General features: G+C 34.3%; 1 protein-coding gene across 6 annotated transcripts in view; it reads left to right on the top strand.

The window, feature by feature from the left end:
- LOC141394983 (uncharacterized) overlaps window positions 1-19,371 on the top strand; it is a 177,062-nt gene that overhangs the window by 126,535 nt on the left and 31,156 nt on the right. For all 6 annotated transcript variants that reach the window (XR_012410528.1, XM_073970284.1, XM_073970275.1 and 3 more), the window contains exon 2: window positions 9,025-9,250. Coding sequence is in view for 5 of the 6 variants with exons in the window: in XM_073970265.1 (XP_073826366.1) it covers window positions 9,025-9,250 (226 nt within the window). In the remaining variant the exon portion in view is untranslated. The remainder of the gene's footprint in view (window positions 1-9,024; window positions 9,251-19,371) is intronic.

Here is a 19,371-nt window from a genome sequence, read left to right as displayed (position 1 = left end):
ATTGGTTAAAATGACATGTCAAAGCATGGGTGAAAATGACGTGTCAAAGCATTGGTGAAAATGACATGTCAAATCATTGGTGGAAATGACATGCCAAAGCATTGGTGGAAATGACATGTCAACGCATTGGTTAAAATGACATGCTTAGGATCCAGAAAAGAACGTCATCTTTTGGGGTCCACGCTCATATAAAATTCATCGATGAAGATGCTAAAAAGATGACATGCTAGATCACTTGCACCCATGATTAAATGTCATCTTTGGCATCGAACATTTTGCTGGGTTATATCGGCACTTAATGAATTGTCAACGTACAGTAAATAAACATCTGCCACCGTTTTGTGCAAAGCAAAAAAGTTTTCAATTTCCGTCATTTAATATTCACTTCTTGGTTTTTCCACAGCTAGCCAGATGTTTCGATGATCTGTTGTTTTTTGAAGCATTCTAAGAACATCAGGTTAAAACAAGATGACAATCGAGATGCTAAACATGTTCATTCAGTTCATTGTGAAAGGACTTATTTATGTTGCAATGGCGATGGAAGAGGGAAACTGTTAAATTGCTAAACTTTTAAATAAAATTGTGAGTCGATTTTCACATTTTTCCACGAGCAAAGAATGTGACACTGCAGGAAATAAGAGGCAACAATGTTGGAATTACGATGTCAGTTTAATTTTATTGCCTTAAGTGTTCGTTTTTGGAGTTAAAGTAATAAGAAATACATAAAGGATTTTTAATATCCAAGTGCATAATTAAATCTCCAAGAAAATAATTAAATCTCCAATTGTATACAGCTGTGTGAACGACTAAAAGTAATGGTCATTAAAATAAAAGTTCCATACCAAGTTGGTATTATTGGTTTTGGTATTACCAATGAAGTTTTAGACCTGGAAAATCTTCTATCGAGCTAAAAACAGAATCAGTCCGCACACTTTGCTACGGAAAAAGTCTCTCCTTGTCCTTTCGTGAATGTTCCTGTTTGCTTTATTCCTCTTTCAACAATTTGCATTCGTATTGTTTTTCCGCATGAGCGAAAATCGATAACTTGAAATGGCTGGCTTTAATTGTTTAACCAAAAATGGATTATGTGTTCGCATTGTTATAACCCACAGCTATTTGAAATATTTATTGCCTATTTTTGTATTGTTTTTGTTTGGACACAAAAATATGTTTAAATTATTTCAATAATTTTAGTCAATCATCAATCCAATTATTTATATTTCAAAATTTAATTGAGTGTTGTGTTGATGTGTTGTTTTTTATTTGTTCATATGTTTCCAATCGCAAAAGTATTTATTGCATTTATAAATTGCCAAACAATTTTCATTATTTCAATTCATTGAATGTTAAAAGTGAATTTCTCATTAATTTTAACCTGATCGAAGAATGCAAATGTACTGAAAAGTTTCAGGCAAAAAGATAAGTTCATTATAATTGACTATGGCCAAATATAACTTCAGCCTATAATTTCCAAAAAATTAAAACAGTCTTTCAGTTACAAATTAGAAATGAAGTTAATAGTGAACTTCAAAGGCGGCGTAGATTTTTTTTTAAATATTTTTAAAAGGACGAGGATTTTTTTAAAGAATTTTTCAAAGGCGTGGATTTTCTTAAAGAATTTCTCAAGGGCGAGGATTTTTCTAAAATTTTTTTTTTCAAGGGCGTGGTTTTTTTAAAGATTTTATTTTCAAGGGCGTGGATTTTTTAAAGAATTTTTTCAACAGAGTGGATTTTTTTAAGATTTTTTTTCAAGGTCGTACATTTTTTTAGAAATTTTTCAAGGACGTACATTTTTTTAAAAACATTTTTCAAGGTTGCAAATTATTTTAAAGAATTTTCAAGGGCGTGGATTTTTTAAACAATTTTTTGAAGGACGCGGATTTTTTAAAGAATTGTTTCAAGGGCGTGGATTTTTTTTAAGAATTTTTTCAAGGGCATGGCTTTTTTTAAAGATTTTTTTCAAGGACGTTCAATTTTTTTAAGAATGTTTCAAGGACGTGGCGTTTTTAAATATCGTTGATTTTTTTAAAGAAACTTTGCCAAGGACGTTCAATTTTTTAAAGAATGTTTCAAGGACGTGGGGTTTTTCAATAGCGTGGATTTTTTAAAGCATTTTTCAAGGTCGTAGTTTTTTTTAAAGAATTTTTTTAAGGGCGTGGATTTTTTAAAGCATTTTTCAACGACGAGGATTCTCCTAAAGAATTTTTTAAAGGGCTTGGATTTTCTTAAATAGTTTTTTAAGGGCTTGGATTTTTTTAAACAATTTTTTCAAGGGCGAAGATTTTTTAAAGAATTTTTTCAATGGCGTGGAGTTTTCTAAAAAAATTTTTCAAGGGCTGGAATTTTTTTTTAATTTTTTTTTCAAGGACGTGGATTTTTTAAAGAAAATTTTAAAGGGCAAAAAAAATTTATTTCAAGTACGTGGATTTTTTTAAAGAATTTTTTCAAGGGCTAGCATATTTTTATTTTTTTTGAAGGACGAGGATTTTCTAAAGAATTTTCTAAAGGGCGTGGATTTTTCTAAAAAAAAAAAAAATTAAAAGCGTGAATTTTTTAAAGAAATTTTTTAAGGGCTTGGATTTTTTTAAAGAATTTTTCCAAAAGCGTGGATTTTTTTAAAGAATTTTTCCAAAAGCGTGGATTTTTTTAAAGAAATTTTTTAAGGGCGTGGATTTTTTTAAAGATTTTATGAAATTCAAAATTTAGTGGACTAGAACTTTGTGGAACAACATGGAACAAAGTTCTGTTTTCACAGAAAGATGCCCAAAAGTCTCCTCTTCCAGCCCATATATACTTTTGTACCCGTCCCGTTCCGTCCGTTTAACACTTTTTTTCAATTTATTGAAATTACATGGGTAAAAATGTGTGTTTTTCTATACTGTTTCCATATGAATTACAGTTTTTTGACACAAATTACAACTTTTTTAAGTATATGAGTTTTTATACGAGTTATATAAGTTTTATTAAAACCCAAGGAGTATTTTTTTAATTTTTGAAAAAATTTAAATTTTTTTGGTAAAATTTTTTTTACAAAATTTTTTTTCGACATTTTTTTGATTTTTTTTCTTTAGTTTTTTTGGTAATTATTTTGTTTATTTGTTGGTGTTTGACCATCTTTAATACACAGGAAGATATAAAAACCACAAAAACACTCATATTTTGATGAAAAATAGTTAAAAAACTCAAAAGTTTAACTTTGACCTTGAATTTCTCTGCAACTACCAGACCGAACTTGACCGCTTATAATTCGTCTGAAAGCTGATTGTGTTATCTGTCTAACAAAAAAAAAGTATTATGAATATATCTCTATCCGTTCAAAAGTTACAGAATTTTGACCAGGAAAAACGATTCTGAACCACTGTTGGGCGTGGACTTTTTTAAAGATTTTTTGTTCAAGGGCGTGGACTTTTTTAATGATTTTTTCAGGGGCGTGGACTTTTTTAAAGATTTTTTTCAGGGGCGTGGACTTTTTTAAAGATTTTTTTAACGGCGTGGACTTTTTTTAATGATTTTTTTTCAAGGGCGTAAATTTTTCTAAAGAATTTTTTCAGGGGCGTGGATTTTTTAAAGAATTTTTTTAAGGGCCTAAATTTTTCTAAAGAATTGTTTTCAAAAGCGTGGATTTTTTTAAAAAAATTTTCAGGGCGTGGATTTTTTTAAAGATTTTTTTCAAGGGCGTGGATTTTTTTAAAGATTTTTTTTCAAGGGCGTGGATTTTTTTAAAGATTTTTTTTCAAGGGCGTGGTTTTTTTTACGAATTTATTCAACAGCTTGGTTTTTTTAACGATTTTTTTCAAGGGCGTGGATTTTTTTTCAAAGGCGTGGATTTTTTAAAGACATTTTTCAAGGGCGTGGATTTTTTTAAAGACATTTTTCAAGGGCGTGAATTTTTTAAAGACATTTTTCAAGGGCGTGGATTTTTTTAAAGACATTGTTCAAGGGCGTGAATTTTTTTAAAGACATTTTTCAAGGGCGTAGATTTTTTTAAAGAAATTGTTCAAGGGCGTGGTTTTTTTAAAGACATTTTTCAAGGGCGTGGATTTTTTGTTATTTATTTTTTTCAAGGGCGTGGATTTTTTGTTATTTATTTTTTTCAAGGACGTTGATTTTTTAAAGAAATTTTGGAAGAGCTAGAATTTTTTTTCAAAGCGTGGATTTTTTTTAAAGAATTTCTTCAAAGGCTAGAATTGTTTTAATTTTTTTAAGGACGTGAATTTTTCTAAAGAACTTTTTCAGGGGCTAGAATTGTTTTAATTTTTTTAAGGACGTGGATTTTTTAAAGAAATTTTTAAAGGGCTAGAATTTTTATTCAAGTTCGTAGATTTTTTTAAAGAATTTTTTTAAGGGCGTGGATTTTTTTAAATACGTTTTTCAATGGCGTGGATTTTTTGTTATTTATTTTTTTCAAGGACGTTGATTTTTTAAAGAAATTTTGGAAAAGCTAGAATTTTTTTTCAAAACGTGGATTTTTTTAAAGAATTTTTTCAAGCTAGAATTGTTTTAATTTTTTGAGGACGTGAATTTTTCTAAATATCTTTTTCAGGGGCTAGAATTGCTTTAATTTTTTTAAGGACGTGGATTTTTTAAAGAAATTTTTAAAGGGCTAGATTTTTTTTTCAAGTTCGTAGATTTTTTTAAAGAATTTTTTTAAGGGCGTGGATATTTTAAAGAATTTTTTCAAGGAACAACATTTTTTTATTTCTTTGTTTCAAGGTCGTAGAAATAAAGAATTTTTTTAAGGGCATTTTTTTAATTTTTTTTCAAAGTCGTAGATTTTTTTAAGGCCGTGGATTTTTTAAAGAATTTTTTTGAGGACGAAGATTTTTCTAAAGAATTTTCTAAAGGGCGTGCATTTTTTTATATAGTTTTTTAAGGGCGTGGATTTTTTATATAGTTTTTTAAGGGCGTGGATTTTTTTATATAGTTTTTTAAGGGCGTGGATTTTTTTATATAGTTTTTTAAGTGCGTGGATTTTTTAATATAGTTTTTTTAGGGCGTGGATTTTTTTAAAGAATTTTTCAAGGGAGAGTGTTTTAAATAATTTTTTTCAAGGCCTAGAATTTTTTTAATTTTTTTTTTTTCAAGGACGTGGATATTTTAAGGAAGTTTCGCAAGGGCTAGAATTGTTTTAATTTGTTTTTCAAGGACGTGGAATTTTTTAAAGAATTTTTTCGAAGGATAGATCTTTTTTCAAGGACGTGGATTTTTTAAAGAATTTTTTAAGCGCTAAAATATGTTCAATTTTTTTTAAGGACGTGGATTTTTTTAAGTATTTTTTCAAGGGCTAGCATTTTTTATCAAGGACGTGGATTTTTAAAGAATTTTTTAAGCGCTAAAATATGTTTAATTTTTTTAAGGACGTGGATTTTTTTATGAATTTTTTAAAAGGGCTAGAATTGAAAGAAAGAGGACGTGGATTTTTTAAAGAATTTTTTTCAAGGTCTAGAATTTTTTTTCAAGGACGTGGATTTTTTAAAGAATTTTTTTCAAGGTCTAGAATTTTTTTTCAAGGACGTGGATTTTTTAAAGAATTTCCTCAAGGGCTAGAATTTTTTAATTTTTTTCAAGGACATCGATTTTTTAAAGGGCGTGGACTTTTTTCAAGGTCTAGAATTTTTTAATTTTTTTTTCAAGGACGTGGATTTTTTATAGCGCCTGTAATTTTTCAAGGACGTGGATTTTTAAGAATTGTTTCATGGGCGTGGATTTTTTAACGATTTCGTTTCAATGGCTTAGCTTTTTAAACGGGGTTTTAACTGGTTTAAAAGATCTCGTGTTTTCCTTGGCAGCTGGCGTTCTTCTGCTGCGACAGATGATATGTGTGGATATGGCGTGTAATGCATTTGTGGTGCTGTGCCTTTTCCGGAATCCATGCTGATGTTGGGCATCTTGGAAAATGATTCTCATTATAGGGAAGAACAGAGCTTCTAGAATCTTCGCTACTGACGACAAGATAGAAATCAGTTGTTAGTCCCATCGCCTCTTCTGGGAATTTTGGTGTCTTTTCGGGTATTCGACCAGTGGGTTTTGAGGCGAGCAGCTGCAGCTGCCATGATGTCCAGAAAAGTTCTCACTAGTACCCGAGGGTTGGCAAGACACGGAATTTATTAGATCGGGTGCCACTATGGTGTTATTGGCGAGCTGTGGCAATCTCCTCATATCCTCGTAGGAGTATCTTCGTTCATCGTGCAGAATGTGGATCTATCATTTTGCTCAACCAGCGCACTAACTAAACCTTTATCAATTATAAGAAATGGTGTACTTATTAAGAAAGCCAGTTTATTCCTGTTAACAAGTTTTTGAAGAACTTTTAATAAACAAAACCGGTTTGGCTTTATCACTGCGATCCCTGCTCTAGCAGATTCTTCTTCTACTCGTATAAAGGTACCAATACTACTTGCTCTGATCGACCTGTGATGCTGATGTAATTTTACATGGCTGAAAAATGGTCCGGCAATGTAAGCTGTGGTCTCCTGTCACAGTTGAGTTGAAATTCGTTTGATGTTGTCTAGACTGGAAATCGAACCCAGACACATTCAGCGGGCAAGGCGAAAAAGGTTACCATTGCAACGCGGTGGTACCCGTTCAAAGACTTATCGTATTTAGCTGTCGACAAAGCCGACTGATTATTTTTTAGTCGATATCTTGGAAAACTTTTCAGTCCATATGTAAGACAATACCCCACAACAACATGTTGGCAGTATTGTAATTATTATTTAGTGTTTTTTTTTTGCGAAATTGTCGAAAATTGTATATATTTGTTTTTTTTTTTTTATTTTAGTCTGAAAAAGGTCATATTGTTGTTATTGCCCATTTGTTGTTGTCGTTTTTTTTTTTTGTTAGATTTTTAAACTGAATGAAAATTTACGATTACTTTTATTGTCATTTAATCGAGCCCCGTTGGCAAAACTATGGAAACCCGTTACACTCACCCTTTCTCTTGTAAAACTCACACTTTAGCTATTCAAAGTCCTCCCGCCCCAAAAAAGCAAATAAAAACCATACAACAAAGATTTTTTAACCATCATCAATGGTGGTCGATGGTTTTATGTCCGAGTTGTTTTTAGTCTATGGGATTTTAGTTAAATTTGGTTGTTGTTGCAGTTCGTGTTGGTTTGGTTGCTTGTTTATCATTCTTTCATTATTTATTTCGTCGTGCCCCATTGTTGTAGTAGTGGACATTGTTTGCTACTCTGCTGATTCGACAATATTTTTTTTAATCGCAGGACAAATTGTGTTTGATAGGGGTTCTATGGGCGTTATCCTCCTGCTCTATCCCCCTGCTGGGTGTATTTATAAACTCTCATTCAAAATGAAATGCTTTGTGTGTGCTGCTCGCCATGGGATTTTTGTTACCGAATGTTGCATTAACTTCTTAACAAAATGTGACCACCATATCCAGCAGAATGTATCCCGTGGACTTGCAAAAAACCATGGAGCAGAAGAAGTGCTAATTTCATTACTTTTCGTGGCTTCAGCGGAAATTTTGCAACATAATTTGAAAATTAATTAAATTATGAGAAGCGAACATCATTTCATACGAAATTGAATTTTATAGCCAAGGGATAAATGGAGAGAGATGAAGTGGAAAGTAATTGTTTTAACACTGCATGAAATTGAAACACCAATGGAAAACTGAGGCTTAATTCTCTCATTCGTTGTGGAAAGATATTTCAATTGAAGTGAATTTGGACACGTTCGTATTGCCTTTATAAAAGTGAAAATTTCAATAGAAACAAATCGATATCGAATGCGCGAATTAGCCTCAAGAATGGCACATATCACCAATTCCTCGGGTATAAGGTCGCCCAACCCAATGCTTTAAAAGCTGTCATAAGACATGACCGAGTTTGGCAACCCTCTGTATTTAATATGACTATGTAGAAAAACACATCTGATACATGTTCAATATTGTCATCATCCGCCGGACTTTCTCAGCAGTTACAGAGACCTCTGAAAAGTGGTTCATTAGACTAAAAAATGAACGACGTTCGTATAAATATTTTTCAAAGTTATAACCAATTTTATTAAAAAATCTACCCTTCGTCCTAAAGTTTTACCCAAAACTTACAAACTTTTGTTATTTTCGGCCTGCATACCACCTTTCAAAATGTCTAAAACAATTCGCCTAACATAAATTTATAGTAACTTTAAAATAACTTTCAATTTCCCAAGTTCCTTATTATGTCGAAAAGCAGAGAAACAGACACACACACAAACTCAAAAACAGAAATTTGCTTAAGTCTCAATTATATCAAGAAACCACAAAGAACAGAAATAACAACTAAAGAAAATAACACAAAAAATTCCAAAAGAATAACAAGTTTTCAAAATTTTGCATTGTGTCAGTCATTCGTTGCATGTTGAATCAATGACGACGACGATGATGTGGAAGACAATCAGAGATGAGATGGTGTTAAAGAAATTCAGAGATGGAATTTTCAGAAACAATTTTGGCATGCATATGACAACTTCAATTCAGCCTAACTGAATATTAGATCTGGCAAACTATCGATAGTCCGACTATCGTTTTGATTTCTGCCGTGAAGGTCGGCATGTTTTTAAAGTTACCAGTTGCGAATGGTTCAAAAAATAATTAGTTTGGAATATACTATAAGCAAAGGTTAAGGGCAGTGATCGAAACAATACACGGTGGTTCCACCAGTGGACAAAAATCGAAAAATCGATGGCTACAAATTTGATTGCAATTGAAATAAATATTCTCTAAACATATAAAATGTTTAACATCCAGCATTACTTTTGTAAATTTACAGCGGTTATATGTCAAGTTAAGTCGAAGATGTTGCGATTTGTATGTGAGGCTTTAAAAACGAAAAATACTTCCGAAAAGCTTTCGTAGGTTATGCGTAAAATTATTAAAAATTGGAGAGGTAAAAATGTGCAAATTTAATAATGAAACTTATAGGTGATGGCGTTGACAATGTTTTAACAAAAAAAAATTATTATTCGTTTTCTAACTTCATTAAAAATAATTTCTATATAAATGACTTTTTCTGCTTCCAGCTGTCCCATCTGTCGCCCGCTAAGTTATTCCTCTTATACCACGCCTGTAATATCGCCAAAATTCCGAAAAACGAGAGGTACGTTTATATGGGAGCTATACCTAAACATGAACCTATAACATTTTTGGCAAGGACGTATTTTGCTCACTCAGAACTCATAATGCAAAATTACAGCCAAATCGGTTGGAAAATGTGGGTCAAATCGTCAAAATTTCGAAAATCGGGAGGTAAGTTTATATGGGGGCTATAACTAAACGTAGACCAATATTGACCATTTTTTGCATGGAGGTATTTGGCTCACTCAGAACTCAAAATGCCAAATTACAGGAAATTTTCGCTAAAATTGTCAAAATACCGAAAATCTGAAGCTATACCTAAACGTGGACCTATATTGAATATTTTTTGCAAGGAGGAAGTTTATTCACTCAGAACTCAAAATGCAAAATAACATCCAAATCGGTTGGTAAATTTAGCCAAAATCGTCAAAATACCAAAAATCGGGCGGTACCTTTCTATGGCATCGGGCGGTACCTTTCTATGGGAGCTATACCCAAATGTGGACCTACATCCACTAAAAATGGTTTTCTTTCTTTTTGGCTTGTTATAAACCTACGTTTAAAATTTGTAGGCGGTAGCTCGATTAGAACTATTTTTGGCACTCTTTTCAATACTAGTGTGCGATAGTCCGATTATCGATAGTTTGCCAGGTGTACTGAATAGATGTTTCCAACAGGGCCACATTTATGAATATTTTAAAGGTTACCAGAGCCAAAAAATATTTTTCAACGACCGCTAATGCCAATTGAATTTTCAAAGAATATTTGTCAAGGACAGGACCATCATGGCGTTTTTAAAAATATTTTTCTAAAAATTTTGAAAATTTTGTTAAGTGCCACCGGGACCATAATCACGAATTTTTAAATTATATTTATACAAGGACCCTTATCGAGACTATTTGTTCAATGGTCACCAGGGCCATCATCGTGGATTTTTTAAATATATATTTTAAGGAACAGGTCATACTAATTTTCTGTTAACATTTTTAATGGTTACCATGTCAATCATTGTTGTAAAGGGCAATAACCGTACATTTTGGTGAAAATATTTCTCAAATCATCGTAGACTTGTAAAGAAAACTTTTTCAAGTATCATCAGGGTCAGAATCATGAATTTTGCAACGATATTAATTCAAGAAATATCCGGTATATTTTCGTAGGTTCTAAAAAATATGTTTTTCAGAGGTCAGCAGGTCCATGGACCTCTTAAAAGGTCTTCTTTAAAGAGAACTTTTGAAACGGTATCTTATAGATAGAAGGTATCGTTAAGGAGTATTCTTTAGAAGTGAGACCCCCTGAAGGGTATTTGTACAGATAGAAGACATTTTTCAAAGGGTTTCTTGTAGATAGAAAATCTCGTGAAGGGGTCTTGACGGTGTCTACTATAGATCTTTTGAAATGGTCACTAAAATATATACAAACCCTAAAAGAGGTCTTTTGAAGAAGTGAGAACTCTTGACAGTGTCTTTTATAGAAAGAATACCTTTAAAAAGGGTCTCTTATATGTATGTAGAGGACCAATCTAAGGTGTCTTCTATAGAAGTGAGACCTCTTGAGGGGTCTTCCGTAGAAAGAATTCATTTTGTAAGGGTCTCTTGTAGATGGAAGTCCATTCGAAGGTATATACTTTAGAAGTGAGACCTATTGATGTGGTCTTCTATAGGTAGAATAATTTTTAAAAGGGTCCCTTGGGGGTCCTCCACAGACAGGGCCTTTTCAAAGGGGTTTTTTGTATACACAGAAGACCTCTTGAAGACCTCTTGAATGGGTCTTATATACATAAAAGACCTTATGAAATGGTCTCTAAATAAACAAAGGCTTCTTGAAGAGATCTCCTTCAGAAGCGAGACCTCTCGAAGGAGTCCTCTTTAGAACAGAGATCTCTTTGAGGAGTCTAATATGAAGAAGACCTTTTGAAAGTGTCTCCTCTAGTTAGAAGACCTTTCGAAGAGGGTCTTATATAGATAATATACCTTTTAAAAGGGTCTCCTTTAGACAGAAGAAATCCTGAAGGGTTCCTCTTTAGTTAGGAGATCTTTCGAAGGGGTCTTCTTCAGATGCAAGACTTCTTGAAAGGCCCTTATATAGACAGAAGATATCTTTTATAAAGAAGACCATACGAAGGGGTCTTCTTTATAAGTGAGACCTCTTAAAGGGGTCTTATATATAGAAAATCTCTCGAAGGAGTCCCCTTTATATAGACAAACGACATTTTGAAGGGATCTTCTTAAAAATTGATTCCTCTTGAAGGATCGTCTATAGACTTCTTGAAAGGTTCTTTTTTGAAGTGAGACCTCTTGATGGGGTTTTTTAGATGTAAAACCTCTTGAGGGGGTCTTCTTTACACAGAAAACATCTTGAAGGTGTATTCTGAAGACAGCTTGAAGGGGTATTCTTCGGACAGAAGAGATCTTGAACATGTCTTTTTTAGAAGTGACACCTCGTTGTCATATATATAAATAGAAGGTCCTCTGAAGAGGACTCAATAGACAAAAGACATTTTAAGGGGGTATTCTTTAGAAGTAAGATCGCTTAAAGGGGCCTTCCAGAGAAGCAACACATCTTGAAGGGCTTTTTTAGACCTCTTGAAGGTGGCTTCGACAGAAGAAAGACCTCTTGGAGGAGATTTATATGTAGAAGACTTTGTGAATGTGTCTACTCCTCTCTTTCTTGAAGGCATCTTCTCTTGTTAAAGGAGTCTTCTTTAAAAGTGAGACCTCTTGAAGAGGTCTTATGGTTAGAAGTCATCTTGAAGGGGTCTTATATAGATAGAAGTAGGGTATTCTATAGATAAAAGAAGGGTATTCTATAGATAGAAGACTTCACTAAGGAGACTTCTTTAGAAGTGAGACCTCTTGATGGGTCTTCTATAGACAGAAGACATTTGAAGGGATCTTCTTCAGAATTTAGACCTCTTGAATGGGCCTTATATAGCCAAAAAACAGTTGAAGGGGTCTCGTAAGAATTGAATATCTTAAAGAATATTCCATAGACAGAAGATATCTTGAAAGTGTATTCTTTAGAAGTAAGATCGCTTAAAGTGGTCTACCATAGAAGTAAGACTTTTTGAAGGTGTCTTCTTTAGAAGCTAGACCTCATTAAAGGGTCTTCTACAGGCAGAAGACATATTGAAGGGGTTTAAAAATAAGACCCCTAGTCTTCTATAGACATAAGACATTTTAAGAAGACCTTTTTCTGAATTGAGACTCTTGAAGGGTTTCCCGTGGACAGAAGGCATTTGAAGTGGACTTCTTTAAAAGTGAGATCTCTTGAAAGTGTCTTCTATATACAGACCTGTTCAGGGGTTTCCTATAGACGGAAGGCCTCTTGAAGGTGTCTTCTTTAGAAGTGAGACCTTCTGAAGTGACCTTCTATAGACAGAAGGTTATTCTATAGGCAGAGGACTTCTTGAATGGGTCTTCTTCAGAATTTAGACCTCTTGAAGGGCCCTCTATAGACAGAAGATGACTTGAAGGGGTGTTCTTTAGAAGTGAGACCTCTAGGAGGGGTTTCCTATATACAGAAAACATCCTGAAGGGCAGAGATGGTCTGTATGACGATTTTTTAGGTTTTCGACTGCAAGAAAGTTGTAAACGTTGAAAACGTCATATACCCGTAGAAAACGTATAAAAAGTAGTAAATGTCATAAACCTCAAAAAATGTATGTTACCATCATATTTTTCTCTTAATATTAATTCTGCAAGCCTGTCTTTGTTATTGAAGAGGGTCCGTACCCTTTTTTAAAATAACAGCATATTTTTATTAATATTTTAATTTTTAAAATAACAGAAATAATTGAACAATAAATTGGATTACGCACTTAGTACGCCATCTACAATATATTCCGAACACTACCACTACTTTACGTAGATTCAAAGAATTTGCGGGTGAAGTAATAAACAAACATATGTATAATGCCCATATAATATAAAAAATATATATAAAATGTACATTTTAGAGTGAAATCTTTTTATGCCTGTTTTGTAATAAAATAGGATCTCAAAAAATAACACTGTGCAACACTGGAAATGCAAACAACTTCTAATGGGCATTTTCTGAAAGTAGATATTGAAACTACATAAACCTTAATTGGGTTTTGTGTTCTTAGATCGGGTTTAGATTTTATGGCCTCATCTAAACCGACCTAAAATGAGCCTTTTTTCCAGTGATGGGACCATTATCTCCGAAACTAATAAGAATTTTGCTTTGCAGTCTTCAGCAATAGTGTAGCCCTAAAGTAGTAGAACTTATGTGTCAAACAGATGAACTAGGAAAAGCTGCATCTAGCGCATCAAACTCGTTAAAATATAGAAAAGTTTACATAATTTCTGAAATTCTGGTCAGTAACAACTAAACTGTTGGAAGTTTAAACAAGTAACCATTCTAAAAATGTTCCAAATAAAGTGACCATCAATTCTTCAGAACATTCTGAAACTCTAAAATTGTTATTTCACGTTGTTTAAGGGGTATTTCATAACATACCTTTTACAAAACTTATTTCAAACAATGTTCACACAGGCTGTTTATTCTCATGTTGGGGATTTCAATGAATTATTGAAATATTTACCAAATTGTTGTTGAAAAATTTGCTATAAACAGGGCGATAGAAGCATTTTGCAACAATATAATGTTCCGAAGAGTTGTGTGTTACATTCCAGAGAATATTTTCCCTAAAGGTAACATTAAGAAGAATTTAATATTTTGGGAGATACGCTGCGAAATATACACAAATTATAGAATTTTTAGATAGATTATAAAATTTGAGGCAATAAATGCAGTTTTTCGAGTTCACTATTCCTCCAAATATTTTCTTCTTGCTCTTATCTACAAGTTTGCTGCAAATGTCAAAACAAGATTCGTATTGGTTTCAGAGATACAGCCCCGATTTGTTTTAAAAATTCGATCTTTAACCATGTTTAGATGAGGCCATAAAAACCGAACCCGATCTAAGAAAACAAAACCCAAATATGGTTTTTGCCTATTGGTCCTCTACTTTCATAAAATTCTGGACAGAAGTTGTTTGCACGCGATTGGATCAAAAATGTTGCACAGTGTAATAATAAAATGAGTTTTATTATTATGGAAAAACATCGATTTTTAGGATATAAAATTCGTTTGTTTATTCTGTCAAAAACCTTGTTTATTTTGGCTAGGTTTACGACGTTTCCTACGTATGTAATATACGTCAGAAATGTATGTCATATACGTCATCATTGTAGACACCCCATCTCTGCTGAAGGGTGTTCTTTTGAAGTGAGACTTCTTGAAGGGAACTTCAAAATATAGAATACCTTTTGAAATGTCTTCTATAAATAAGAAACCTCTCGAATTGATATTTTTATGTAGAAGACCACTTGTGTGGATAAGGGTTATAACTGTTTTGCAATTTTTGCAAATATAAAAATACCACCGCACAGCCGTGTAGAACATGAAAAACTACTATGAAATGCGGTGTGATTTTTTCTCTATCGCGAAAAAAGTTTCCGCACCAAATGCATTAAAGTTCAGTAATGCATTATTTAATTTTATTTATTGTAATGACATATACGCTTTTCGTAATAATATCAAACCATTTCAATCAATATCAAACCATTCTGGACCAATCTTTTATCAAATCGCGACATTTCAGAGCATTTAATATACCTTTGACTATATTTTTTCACCGAATTGAATTAAAACACGCGTTTTCGTTATCAGGACAATATGCCGCACATGGTACTGGCATGGTATTTTTTTTTTTTTTTTTTTTTGTTATAGTCCTAGTGTGGATGTTCTATAATTGTAAGATCTTGTCAATATTGAAGACTATCTAAAGGGGTCCTCCATAGAAAGAATATCGTTGAAAGAGTATTCCAAATATGAAAAGCCTGTCCAAGGGATCTTCTTTGGATGGGAGAAGCAATCTTCTATGGTCAGTAGAACAATCGAAGAAGTATTCTCTTATCACCTATCCAATTAAACAACGAATACTTATGGTTAAAAAGTTCGGCCTGATAAAAGTTTGGCCCGTTTTTTACTTGTTTAAGACCATTTCTTCAGGAGGCAAACTTCAACAACAGTCAACAATCCCTGTTTTTTGTATTTTTTAAGGACTACTTAGAGTTCTTCATTTTAGTTTTTTGACACTTTTTGGCATTTTATGTCACAAATGTGTCCCAAATCAGCCGCATTCCATCCCCATGCCAAAACAATGACTAAAGTGTTACAATTAAGAATGGCTTTTATTATCTTACCGTAGTTTTTGTTGTTATTGTTGCAAACAAAAATTGCACTTAAATGGAGACATACTTAATGGGAGCGCATTAACTATTCTCAGGCCCCATACCTTCCCACCATGACATCATCCCCCTTCGTCAATCTCTTCCCTTAGGCGGCAACCCTTAATTGCGTAATTAGTTATGTCAAAGTCGTTGCATAATGTGGCATCATTTAATTTGAAGGAAAGCGGGTAAGAGCGTGGTGTGTAAGGAGGGAGTGATATACGTTTGCTTTACTTATTCTGTATGTGGTATTGCTTATAACAGTTATCTTTTGATGATGGCACATGTTGTGTTGGCTTGGCTTTTGATGCATACGCAAGTTCTTCCATGAAGCTCGCATGTGCTAGGGGGGCTGAGTTTGTCAACAACATGACAAAGTGAATTCAATAAAAATGAATCATTAAATTAAGTGCACCAAAGACAATTACCATGCAAAAATAATGCACAGGATATACCCACTGTCTACATCTACCAGCACTAACAACAACAAGCTTCATCACTCATTCGCATCGCATCGCACAAAGAGCCACAACGACAGTTTCAATTGTATTTGTTATCTGCTGGTTGGCTGACTGGTTGGTTGTCTGCTTGACTGGTTGGCTAACGGTATTGCCACAAACCACTCAAGCGTTCAAGCACTACAACTTGATTTACTTACTCCACCTGCCACTATGTATTGCAGTACCCTCCACCATCGGACATTTTGTAAAACTGCTTCGCCAACCGTTTACAGTCGCGGTATTAAGAAATTTATGGAATTTTTATAAAGCTCAAATTAATATTGATAATAAAGTTAATGTAAATTTGTTATCCATCTGCAGTAGATTATGGGCTACGGGCCCACAGATACCATTGCAGTTTTTAGGTATTCTCGGCATATGAATAATTGTTGATGCTCGAAGGCTGCCTGGTTGGCTGGCTTACTGCCTGGATGGCCTATATACCGTTGTTATACCCTCAGCCTTTAGGCTAAAGAGGGTATTTACACTTTGATACGACCAAAAATGTGCCTCATCGAAATAATGGTTTTAGACCCCAAGTATGTTTGTACGATATCCGTTTCAGACAATTTTGAGTAGATCTAGCAATGTCCGTCCGTCTGTCTGTCTGGCTGGCTGGTGCGCACGATAACTCTCGAACGGATCAATCGATTCGGTTCAAATTTTGGGTATCGAAATATTTTGTCCAGATTCGATTTAAGTTCGAAGATGGGACATATAGGTCCACTCCTTCAGGTACCTCCCCCACAAATGTTCAAAAATTGTCGCAAAACTTGTGCGCACGATAACTCTTGTAGGAAATAACCGATTTGGTCCATACTTTGATCATTGTGTAATTTCTACCAAACTTAGATGAGGTTCCAATATGGACTCAATCGGTCCACACCTTAGGGTACCTCCCACACAAAATTTCGGAAAAGTTCAGTTTAGGACCTGGTCTCGAATCGCTTTGATTTTTGTTTACGTAAGTTGTATTCGCTGTCCTCTTTACGTCGCTGTAAGTTTCATTAGGGGCAAGTCCACACTTCCTGAGAAAATAGCCTGAAAGTTACAAAAAAAACCCTATGACACCGTGTGTAGTGGTTGGAGCGCAAGATAACACTAGAACGGATCTGCCGATTCAGTCCAAAATGTTGCCTTCATAATATTTTGTCCAAACATAGTTTAAATTCGAAGATAAGCCATATCGGTGAACTCCTTCCAGTACCTCCCCTACAAAAGTTCAAAAATGTTCGGAAAAATTGTGCGCACGATAACTCTTGAAGGGAGTGACCGATGTAATCCATACTTTGCACATCCTAATATATCTACCAGATATAGATCAGGTTCGAATATGGACTATATTTGTCTACTCCTTCTAGTACCTCTCACACAAAATTTCGGATAAGTTCACTTTAAGACCTGCCCTCGAATCACTTTGATTTTTGTTGAAGCGATTTGCATTCTCTACCTCCATTACGACGGTAAAAGTTTTTTCAGGGCAAGACCATATTGCTTGGGAAAACATCCCGAGAGGTGTAAAAAGCCCTATGTCACCATATGTGGATCTCGAACTGTTCTACCGATTTGGCGCAACATTTGATCTTCGTCATATTTTATCCAAACTTAGTTTCATGGGGCAATACCGGTCCACAACTTCCGGTACTTCTCCCCAATATTTAAAAAATGTCACTAAAATGATAGGACGATAACACTTGAATGGGCAATCAATTTGGTCCAAACTTTGGATCTCCAAATATTTTGTCAAAATTTAGTTTAACTTCTAAAATGGCCCATATCGTTCCTCCCTAAGGGTACCTCCCCGACAAAGGTTCAACATTTGTGTCTTAGTGCAGTTAATTCCTAATCCACATTTTTATCGGCAAGTTCAAATGTCCAAAAAGGGCCACAAAATTTTGAAGAGACCTTAAATACATTCGATCTGTCCGAAGGTGAAAATTTCACTTCACATTGGCTGAGGCGACAGATATATACGGCAAAGCCGACTGACACTTTTTTACTTGTTTTTGTTCATGTTGATGCCTGATGCAAGGTCATATGATACTCTCAGCTTTAAATGATGCTTGATAATAAATTTACATTGTAATAATAATAAATTTACATTGTAAAATTATTTTTGGCACCAGGCCAACTATGAAGCAGTTTTTTTTGTTTAAACATGAACAACTTATCTCGTTAAGGTAGATCAGACGAATGATAGGGTGGAGGACCAAGAAAAATATTAACAACGATATGTTGTTTAAATAAACAAATGGAACTTAGTTTTCGTAAATATTTTAATTAGCCAGATATTCTTTAAACCCCTACGGTATAACTTTTGGCCTAGTGGTCGTTGAAAATAAAACCTATTTCCCACGGACCTCCCAAGAGGAACAAGAAAGCGTGCATGTCCATGAATAAGTCCTCTTCTTTAGATAGAATACCTCTTGAGTTGGTCTACTTTAAATAGAAGACCTCTTGAAGCGGTCTTCTATAGACAGAAAAACTCTTAAAGAGGTCCTCTATAGACAGAAGACCTCTTGAAGGGGTCTTCTATAGGCAGAAGACGTATTGAAGTTATCTTCTTTAAACAGAAGAACTCTTGAAGGGGTCTTCTATAGACAGAAGGGATCTTAAATGGGTCTTCTGTAGACAGAAAACCTCTTGAAGGGATCCTTTAAAAACAAGAGTTCTTCTGAAAGCGAAGACACCTTAATGTGGTTTTCTTTAGAAAGGCGACTTCCTGAAGGAGCTTCTATAGGCAGAAGACCTCTTAACGGGGTCTTATATATACGGAAGACATGTTGAAGTGATCTTCTTTATATAGAAGGGATTTTTTTAAGTATAATACTCTCTGTCTCCAGATCAAAGATCAAGTAATCAAATTGATCATGTTGTAATAGATGGAAGACATTCATCCTGCGTGTTGGATGTACGATCGTTCCGAGGCGCAAACATTGTTTCGGACCACTACCTTGTTGCAGCAAAGGTACGTACCCATCTAAACGTTGCAAATAAAGCACGAACAGACACAACGCGGAAGTTGGACATCGATAGGCTGCAAACACAACAGATAGCCACAGCATATTCCACTCAACTAGCCCAATTGCTTAACGCGAGCACTCTTTGTCCCGATAACATAACAACACAATGGCAACATATTGCCCACTCCATGCAAACAGCCGCAAAATCCATACTTGGATTCCAGAGACCTCCACAAAGGAATTCATGGTATGACCAGGCGTGTAGTGCTGCTACCGAAGAGAAAAATGCGGCATATAGAGCTACTTTGCAATCAGTAGCAACGCGTAGCGCGCGAGAGAGATATCGGGAGAAAAGGAGAGAAGAGAAACGTCTATTCCGCAATAAAAAGAGAGAAATGGAAAAGCGGGAGTGTGAAAAAATCGAGATGTACAGGAGCCAGAATGAAGTCCGAAAATTCTACCAAAGAGTGAAACATCAAACAGATGGCTTTGGTACAGGCACATCCTCCTGTAGAGACCAGCAAGGTAATCTGGTAACAGATACAGATAGCGTGCTCAGGATATGGAAG

The sequence above is a fragment of the Musca autumnalis genome, unplaced genomic scaffold (genome assembly GCF_047663935.1).
Source record: "Musca autumnalis isolate F117 unplaced genomic scaffold, ASM4766393v1 scaffold_1, whole genome shotgun sequence".
NCBI classification, from domain to species: Eukaryota; Metazoa; Arthropoda; class Insecta; order Diptera; family Muscidae; genus Musca; species Musca autumnalis.
The sequence above is the reverse complement of the archived record's forward strand: the minus strand, read 5'-3'. Positions and strand labels throughout refer to the sequence as shown.